This window comes from Mastomys coucha, unplaced genomic scaffold (genome assembly GCF_008632895.1).
Source record: "Mastomys coucha isolate ucsf_1 unplaced genomic scaffold, UCSF_Mcou_1 pScaffold8, whole genome shotgun sequence".
Lineage (NCBI taxonomy): Eukaryota > Metazoa > Chordata > Mammalia > Rodentia > Muridae > Mastomys > Mastomys coucha.
In genome coordinates, this window is record NW_022196914.1 from 7364980 (window position 1) to 7374542 (window position 9563).

Here is a 9563-nt window from a genome sequence, read left to right on the forward strand (position 1 = left end):
AATAGAAGAGAGACAGAGAAACATTACATGGATAAGAGTCAACCAGCCATTGTTATCTTTGAAGATAGGGAAGAAGAGCTAGGAGCTAGAGAACTTCAAGAGCTTGAAGCTAAAAGGGGCCAGAAAATAGATTTTTAAGACAGTCAGAAAGGAATTCAGCTCCTTCATTTCAGCCCATTAAATTCTGGTGCAGATATCCAGAACTTAAGACAATAAATCTGTGTTGTCTTAAGACAGTAAGTTTGTATATTTCCACTAGCAAAAAGCAGGAACCAGTGTCCCTCAGAATGTCTTCATAGCTATGTTTCCAGTGTGAAGTCCTTCCTTTGGACCTTCCATCTCAGGCCTTGTATTCTGGGCGCCCCTGGACTGATGTGGCTGCCCTGATCCAATGCAAGATCACTGAGTATCCAGACATCTTGCTGAAGGCGTGTGGTTGGCTGTCAGCCAAAGAGACCTCCATACATGAGGCCAAATTCCTTCTGAATGGAGTAAGGGGGTCTGTCTCAACCCAGAGGTAAAGAATTTTGGCTGGGTTATCCTGGAACATTCTCAAGATGCCTGACAACTCCTGCTTTGTGGCATTCTCTCACAGAGGAGAAAACGAGTATCTGAATGGACACCCCAACACATACACACACACAGACACACACACACACACACACACACTCACTCATACACACACTCACACACACATACACCCCAACACACACATATACACTCATACACATTCACACACACATATACCCCAATACACACACACATATACTCATACACATTCACACATACACATATACCTCAATACACACATATATACACTCACACACACACTCACACACATACACCCCAACACACACATATGCCCCTACACACACTCACACACTCACACACACTGTATACAGCGGCAGCTGCATATGCTCAAGGCCCATTTGGGCTGAAATCTTTCCCCATGTTGCTAATGTGCTGCTGGTGGAGGCTAACTGAGAGAGCTAAGTTTTGGAAAGAAAGCAGGCACTGACCTGCAGCCAGGGAAGGCCTCTCAGGCATTTGATCCACTTAACCCATCCTGCAGATGAAGAGACTTGTCCAGGGTCAAGATAGCAGATTAGCTTGGATCATTTCCTGTGGGACTTGGCAAAGAGAAAAATTGCTTATTAGTTGTTAAGTGGAAATCTTAGCCCTCACTGGAAGAAGAGCCCAGCGGTTGCTAATGGGTGGGGAGTCTTGACAGAATAGGGTACATGCAGGCTCTGGGAGGAGCTAAGAAAGATGCTGAGTAGGGTCCCCTCTGGCCCATAATTCACTATTTGTGAGTACATTTCATCCGGTGTAGGGGAGATGGAGGTGTTGTCCTAGGAGCCTCTGACTGACTCTTACTCTAGTTTCTTCCTGGCCAGCTGTTCGGGGTCTCCCCTATTTGGCCCGCATGCCCAGGCTCTGAGCCCGGAGGGAGGAGCTTGAGGGAGGAGGGCGTCCCCAAGGAAAATGTGTTAGCTGACTGGAGGCCTGGCGGGTGGAGAAACAGAGAGGTGGGGATCTGGGGTGGGCTGCGCCCCTTGGCTCCGACCCAGTCCACGCTCTGGCCTTCAGAAAGCAGAAGCTGTCAGCTCATTCACTCCCCTTTCAGGAAAGGGAGAGAATAAAAGCTCCCTGGTCCTGTCTGCTTCAAAAAGCCACCAGAGCTCTTGGTCAGCTTGCCGGGGCCGCTCCCTTCCCACGCCTGGACCATGCTCCGCTGCATCTTTCTGCGCGGCCACAGGCGAGGTCTCGATATCTGCAGCTGAGAGCTACAACTTTTCAAACTTTTCTTCTCCCCAACAACTGAACCATGCCATGTGCTCAGGGGAGCTGGCTGGCAAAGCTGTTGATGGTGGCTCAGCTTCTTAACTTTGGGGCTTTTTGCCACGGGAGACAAACTCAGCCCTGGCCGGTTCGCTTCCCAGACCCGAGGCAAGGTTAGTGGCTTTTCTTTGTTTTTCAAACAGTGTGGTAGGACAGTGGAACTTGGTCTGTCCCCTTCCCCCATCAGGCAGGGCTGAACTCTAAGCCTTCTGGCCTGTCTAAGGAAAGTGGGGCTGTGTGCTTAGGCTCAGATTTCCTTCTGTCCTAGGGCTTAAGGATATTTCTCTGCACACTGAGTGAGGGGTGGCACCCTGCTTCGAAAGACCCAAGAGTGCGCTCCCGGACCCCTTACTCCTTTCAGTTTCCCTCCTTGCGGACTGTGACATGGAAAATTATTTTTATTAAAGAGACCCAGCTGGTCACAGACCGTCATGGTAAATGTTTCCTTAATTTTAAACCCCGAGTCTGGAAGGTAGAAATTTTATTCCGGCCCCCTGCTGAGCACACTTGGCTGTGTTTTGGTTTCCTGGAAAGATGTAGGGTTTTGTTTTTTAAAAATGACATTCCTGTTGGGGAGAAATTTACTTCTCGGGGACATGCAGTTGTCTGTCCTGCTTCACAGAATTCTCTGTCTAAATTTAGTGATCCATGCCTGTGTTCTGAAAGAAAGCACTGGGAGAGCGTGAAGATAGTTTATAATTGTATTTCCTCCTCCTCCTCCTATTATTATTGTTATTATTATTATTGTTGTTGTTGTTGTTATGATTCTTAGTGTCCAGGGCAAAGTGGTGCTGTTGCTTTTGTTTGTTTTAAATTGAACTTAGAAGCATTTCCTGTTCAGAGAGAACTACACCTTCTAGGTGTTGTCAGAGCAGGGGGGAGGGTGTTGGGGTGGGAAGGGAGGAGTGTCCAAGCACAGGGATGGGCTGCAGCTCCATTCACTACTGACAATACCCTTCTGGGGTTCTGGTACAGTGGCTACTACCATGCCTAGTTTACAAATGGGGACACTGGAACTTGGGCACCTTATGAGCTTAACTGTAAAACACAGTTTTGAACTCAGTACCCTACTTAAAAATCATGTAACCATAGTATGATAGCAATAGCAGGGATCACGCACGCGCGCGCGCGCGCGCGCGCGCACACACACACACACACACACACACACACGCACGCACGCACGGACGCACACACACACACACACACACACACACACACACACGCACACACGCACACGCACTTGTCCATGTTTAAGGGATTGCTAGACAGTGTGTCTTGCCCAAAAGTGAAATGCTGCTGAGGAATTCCTCTGCGGTGGCTTAGAAGAGCGACCAGATGCAAATCCCTCTCTGCCTTTGCTTTGCTTGGAAGCCAGAGTGGGCAAACACTGGGGTTAGATGTCAATCAGCCAGCACTGGCTTGTGTAAACGTTCCAGATACAATCTCAAGCCCCCAAGTTTAAAATAGCAGCTTTTGTTGTTCTTTGAAAAACAGTGCCTTTGTGAAAGGTCCCTGTGCTGGGGCAGCGCGAACAAAGCCTGCCTGCACTTCCCAGGGCATGCAGAAATGGGAGATGAGTTCCTTCAAAGACACATTCTCCTGGGTGAGCTTTCCGGCTCTGCTTGCTTCGCACATTTGTAAGGGAAAATTCATCCTGGTGTAGAGCTGACACTGCTGGGCCTGTCTTGTTGCTCTGGAAAGTGGGCAATGACTCTTTTCCCTCCTGACCTTTAGGGGTATGCTGAGAATATTTGATATTTAAAAGTAGCTTTAAAGTTAACTAAGCTTATCAATCATGCAGATGTATTTAGATTTTAAAATGCCTTCAGCTTTTTAAAAGTGTTAATCTTTAACCAGGCAGCAGTGGTGCACACCTTTAATCCCAGCACTTGGGAGGCAGAGACAGGCAGATTTCTGAGTTTGAGGCCAGCCTGGTCTACAGAGTGAGTTCTAGGACAAGCCAGGGCCACATAGAGAAATCCTGTCTCGAAAAACCAAAAAAAAAAAAAAAAAAAAAAAAAAAAAAAAAAAAAAAAAAAAAAAAAAAAAAAAAAGTGTTAATCTTTTCATCACTCTTCATCAATACATTTACAAGTACTTCATTCTTTAAGCTAGGAAGAAATTTCTCCGTGGATTTCCATTAGAACTGAGGGGCCAGGAAGGGGAGGGGAGGGGAAGTGAAGATAAGGGGGGGGAGAAAGAGGAGGGAAGAGGAAAAGGGAAGAGAGAGAAGAAAGAATAAGGGAGGAGAGAAGAGGGGAGGTAAGAAAAGAACAGCTAGAGAGGAGGGGAGAAAGAGGAGGGGGAAGAGAAGAGAGGAGAGAAAGGGGGAGAAGAGAGAGAGGAGAGGAGGGGGAGGAGAGGAGGGGGAGGAGAGCCAGAGAGGAGAGGAATAATGGCAAGACACTCTAAAGCTTCCAGGGAGTAAGCCTGGATTGGACCCCAAGATGACCCTCTATTTCTACCCTGAAAGGAGTTTTGAATTGCACCCAAATTCTAAATATTCAGAATTGCAAATTCAGAGATGATCCTCTCCCCTCATCCTTATTTTCACAAACTGGGTTCATTTACATGTATGTATTGAACAATCACAAAATTCACCTTAGCCAGGAGGTTGGAGGGAGTCATGGCACAGCTTATGGTTGGGAAGGGGATCTTCACATTAGTTAGCCTTGTGTGGTCTTTCCAGTTCTCAGGTTTGCACAGAATCACGACTTTAGTTCTGGGCTGGGTTACATAGTTCAGTCCTGGAGCACCTGCTTAGTTAGCATGTGCAAGACCCTGGGCTCCAGCATCACAAAGACATAAATAAATAAAGGGTTTGGTACCCAGAAAGAATGTGATGACAATTCTTAATCCTTTCCAGGACAGACTGAACTAGTTCTGCAGAGCTCTTTCCCCACACCAGTCAGTTGATGTGAGGATGTGTTGTGACTTCACCAGTGTTTCTTGATATAGAACCAAATATCATAGAGTGAGAAACCAGAAATAAGGCTTTGTCGATCAAACGCCACCTACACTGTCTTCAAACCACTGGTCACTTCCATGTTCTGTGTTGCTCTCTGTGATGTTGTAACATCTGGGGGCTGTGTACTTTATCTCATGTTGGAGATGGGCCTGAGTACATGTAGCCTTATAGAAGATCGTGGAGAAAAATCTATTATAGTTCATTTCTGCAATGAGGAAACAAATCTACAAGAAGCCAGTTACTCTAGTGCTGTTGTTGTAGGAAATAATTTCACAGTTATGTCACTTCGTGTAGTTTATAATAAGTTATCTGGTCAGTACATACATTAGTATGCAGTTACTGAGCAAACAGAGCCTCTTTATGCTATATTTTACAATTTCAAGAGGACTTATCAATGTATGTTGGTTTCTGTAATGAAATAGTTGTATAGTGAGAACAACCTGTGGAAGATAATTATGGAAATAAGTCTCTATTATAGTATTTTACCAGCTTTTTAATAAAGAGTCTAAGACATTTAACTACTATTAATAGAAATAATTGATAATAAATATAGATGTGCCTGCCCTCTTTAGCAGCAGCCATACCATGACTGGAGCCATACAGAAAGGATAAGCATGGTTGCCAAGCAGAGATGATGCACTAATTCATGGTTAGTCCATAAATTGGTATATAGATTTAACCTAAACTTCATGGGGGAACAGGTGAACATTCTCACATCATCTAAGTTTTTTCTAAGATGAAAGCAAATGATTATTTGGTGTTCTGTCTCTTCAGAAGGTTTTTTTTTGTTTTGTTTTTTTAAACTATATAACAAGTAACTGAAGCCTGCGGTTCAGGCTTTCAAATCTAATTTTAATCAAGGTTTATCATTTGTTTTCACAAATCCCTGTGTAGGCTGTGCTGTAGTTCTATTCTCTCAGTCCCCTGCCCTGCCCCCAGTCTTATTGATACCAAGTGAATATTTGGTTGTCTGTAGTAACCCCTCCTCCCCCACACAGGGTGGACAGATCCTAGAAGTGAGCTCTGCGCTCAGATGTCATAGCTGTAAATCCAAGCCTCTCTCTTTTGTCTTAGATAAAGGAGAAGGCAAGAAAAGTGTATTACTCCCTTTCTGTTTCTATCACAAAATACCTAAGCTGGCTGATGTATACAGCAGAGAGGTTTATCCGACTCACAGCAGCATCTTTTGTTGGACTAGACTTCATCAATTAAGGTTTCCTAAGGAACCCCAGGCATCTTCAGGTCTCTTCCTCCCCAGTGTTAGGGTGGTAAACGGATACCACCATACCATGATTTTACACAGATGCTGGAGGTTGAACTCAGATCTTCCGGCACTCAACTGACTGATCTACCTCCCTAGTGCTTCTCTCCCAGGGAACTTGTTTGGAGAGAGGTGGTCAGTATCTTTATAGTGACTATATCAGGGCACTAATGCCAGATGACAGTTATAGCCAGATGAGTTAGACCTTCCCTGGCCCCATGGTGTTCCCCCAGTGCTCCAGCCTTTGCTGAAGTAACAGTAGTTAAGAGCAGTGGGCAGGGATGCTCCAGCTGTATCTAACCCAGCCTACCTGGTTATTCTGCTCTTAACTCAGGTCTGAATGTGGAAAGGCAGGAAAGTGCTAGTTCTAGATTGGTTCAGATGTTTCTGGAGGAGTGAACGGGAAGTACTATGTGTGTGAGGGCAAGCTGGTCATACTCCTCAGTTCATAGACCACAGCCCTATCATCATTAATTTGTTGACAATGTTTATTCTCATTTCTTTTTTCCTTTTTCTTTTTATTTCTTCCTTTTTTTGTTATCATTCTCCATGGAGAACCCTTCAAATGAGCTCCATATGTAGTTTTAGTTTGCATATGTTTGGGGAAACTTAAGAGTGTTCATGTGTGGGGGGAATAGTGTGTGTGTGTGTGTTCCATTAATACCAGTAGCCCTGTGTGAACTTTTCTTGCTTCTTCTCATTAGACATTGTTTATAAGATTTGTCCCTATGTGGTTTGCGCTTACGTGTTGTAGTTAAAACAGGCCTGGACATTTTACACTTAAAAACTCCAGACTCTTTGTTACTTCCTGAAAGCGGACAGTCTGTGCTCTGACTCATATTTCATCAAAGTCTGAGAAAAATGGGTTCGAAAAAATTAGGTTTGAAGGGATTTGTCTGCGAGGAGAACCTCCTTGTTGACTCCCATCAAGTCCAGTTCCTTCAATGACCATTACCGTGCCTATTTACCGATTCATCAATATGTGACATTACAGCCTGTGATGCTGAGGTTCTGCATCTGGAAGTATCAGGGAACATAAAACGAGAAAAGGCAGTATGGCAAGCATGTGAGGGACTGATCCTGGAGAGGAAGGAGATAGAACTTCAGTTGCCTGAGGTGTTAGGAGAATGGAGGATAGTTGGACTCTCTGTCTTTTCCTTTGAGGCAGGGTCTCACTGTGTTATTCAGAATTGTCTCAAACTCTCCATCTTCTAGCACAGCCTCTTGAGGGCCACCATACCCAGTGCTTTGAATTTTACTCTTTGATCTTAAAGCATAAATGAGACTGTTATGGAATGCAAAAGACCTTATAATTGTGAGAATACTATGAACAGTGTAATGAATGTGAGGAACTTTCAGATTGACTCTTCCATCAGTCCCCCGCCCTCCCCTTCTCTTCCCTTCTCTTCCCCTCCTTTCTATGACTTCCTGTTTCTCATTTCCTTGTTTTCCCTATCTCTTCTCTTTCTTCCCCTCATTCTTTTGCAAAAGATCTTCTTTTGCAAAATTTGGGCTAGTCAAAGTGAGTTTTCTGGTGCATTGCAGGACCAACTGTCCCCATTTGAATGCTTGAACATCCTGGTACTTTGATGTTCTCAAATAATAATGGATCTAATTAGTAGAGAGTTCTGGGTCATTAGTAGAGAGTTAGTTGTCATTCTGGGTCATTCTGGGTTTGCTAAGGAAAGCAAACCATCAATCATTCAGTAAAGTGTATATCCAGAGTGGCGGTTTTCATTGTTGGAGCCTCATATCCAAGTGTGTTTCCTCTTCATACATAGGTGCCCTGCTACATCACAGGCCACCCAGATGCTGTCATAGGTGTGAGGCTTGTTGAGGTTTATCAGGGATCATGTGTAATGTGTATTGAGAATATTTTGTGACCTGACATATGTAACAGGAAGTCCTTGAAGACTTCAGCACTGTGAAGCTCTGTAGTTCACATTAGTCAGTAGGCAATGTCCTATTTGGCACACCGATCCAGCTTCTTTCCTCGGAATAGTCCTCTCGAATTAAAGCACATCTTAAGTTGACTGTGATAGAGTGGCTGATATCCAAAGTTCTGCTGTGGGTCAGCTCAGACTGCCATACACACTGAGGACAGATGCCGTGCACATGGTAGATGCTCAGAGAGTTTCATATTGACAGTATTCGTGTTGACAGTTGGGAACAGTCTCTAAGCTTTAAGTCAGTGGTAGTTTTGTAAGCAGCAAGCTGTAGTCTCAGCCCTAAATGGGAGTGGGTTTGTCTTGCTGATGCTCAGCCTGGGTCTCTGACTTTTCTTCTGTTTCCTTTTCTTTCAGAACATTTTATCAAGTCCTTGCCAGAATACCACATAGTGAGTCCAGTCCAAGTAGATGCTGGTGGCCATTTTCTGTCCTATGGCCTGCATCATCCTGTCACCAGGAGCAGGAAGAAGAGAGCTGCTGGTGGTTCTGGGGACCCAGTGTACTACAGAATTTTACATGAAGAAAAAGACCTGGTTTTCAATATGACAGTCAACTGGGAATTTCTTTCCAGCGGCTATGTCGTGGAGAGGAGATATGGGAACCTTTCCTATGTTAAGATGGCTGCTTCCACAGGCTCGCCCTGCCATCTCAGGGGCACAGTTCTGCAGCAGGGCACCACGGTTGGGATTGGGACAGCAGCTCTCAGTGCCTGCCAAGGACTGGTGAGTATGTGGCCTTTCATCTCCCTCTTTTATCCCATGCCTTATCCTGTAAACCCTCAATTAGACACATGCTAATTGAGCCCTGTGGTGGGGGCAGTCCTGGCCTCCAAAGAAGTTGGGAGAAAGTAGATGCTGGGAAAATTCAATCAGCTATGAGGTACAGAGAATAAGTGGGGACAGAGGTCCTAAAGAGGCAGAGAGAACAGGTTGGAACAAAACTGGAAAAATAGAATGGGTTTGAGTTGGTCTTTGGTATCTAGGGAAGCTCTAAGGATTACCTGCTTGGTTGACACTGTCTCACCTTGAGTTAGGAAACTGATTTGGACTGAGCAAGAATGTTACTAATACTGACTGTGGCTGTTAGGATGTAGCAGTTGAGTATAGAGACTTGGTCATCAGATTTCCTGTAGGACCAGGAACTGTCAGTAACTTCTGTTGTATTTTATTTTGTTTTGTTTCCACCTGTAAAATGGAGGCAATGAGAAAACAGGCTCAAAGCAGGGGGGATTGGAACCAATGCTGCAATATGTTGTTTTAATAAAATTTTATTCGAACACATTGTATCCAACTGCAGAGTGAGATCCGTGGCCACTTTTAAACTACACAGCACAAGTGAGCAGTTGGGATAGGGATTGTATGGCTCTGAAAGCTGAAAGTACTATCTGGCTCTCACAGAAAAGTCCTCTGACTGCAGTTGTAGAACATTCTAAGGATCAAGTGAATTAATATACAGCTAACTCTTAGAAGAATGTTTAGTTTATCTCCCCCTCCTCTTCTTTTTATGCATGGCTTGTGATATAAAGTCCTTTTCTCTCCATCTT

The 9563-nt window shown here is 44.6% G+C and overlaps 1 protein-coding gene across 1 annotated transcript in view; it reads left to right on the forward strand.

The window, feature by feature from the left end:
• The first annotated feature begins 1492 nt into the window (after positions 1–1492).
• The window catches only part of Adamts12 (ADAM metallopeptidase with thrombospondin type 1 motif 12), a 288229-nt gene continuing 280158 nt past the window's right edge, over positions 1493–9563 (forward strand). The window contains exons 1-2 of the mRNA XM_031360747.1: positions 1493–1955; positions 8375–8742. Of these exons, the coding sequence (XP_031216607.1) occupies positions 1829–1955; positions 8375–8742 (495 nt within the window). The 5' untranslated portion in view covers positions 1493–1828. The remainder of the gene's footprint in view (positions 1956–8374; positions 8743–9563) is intronic.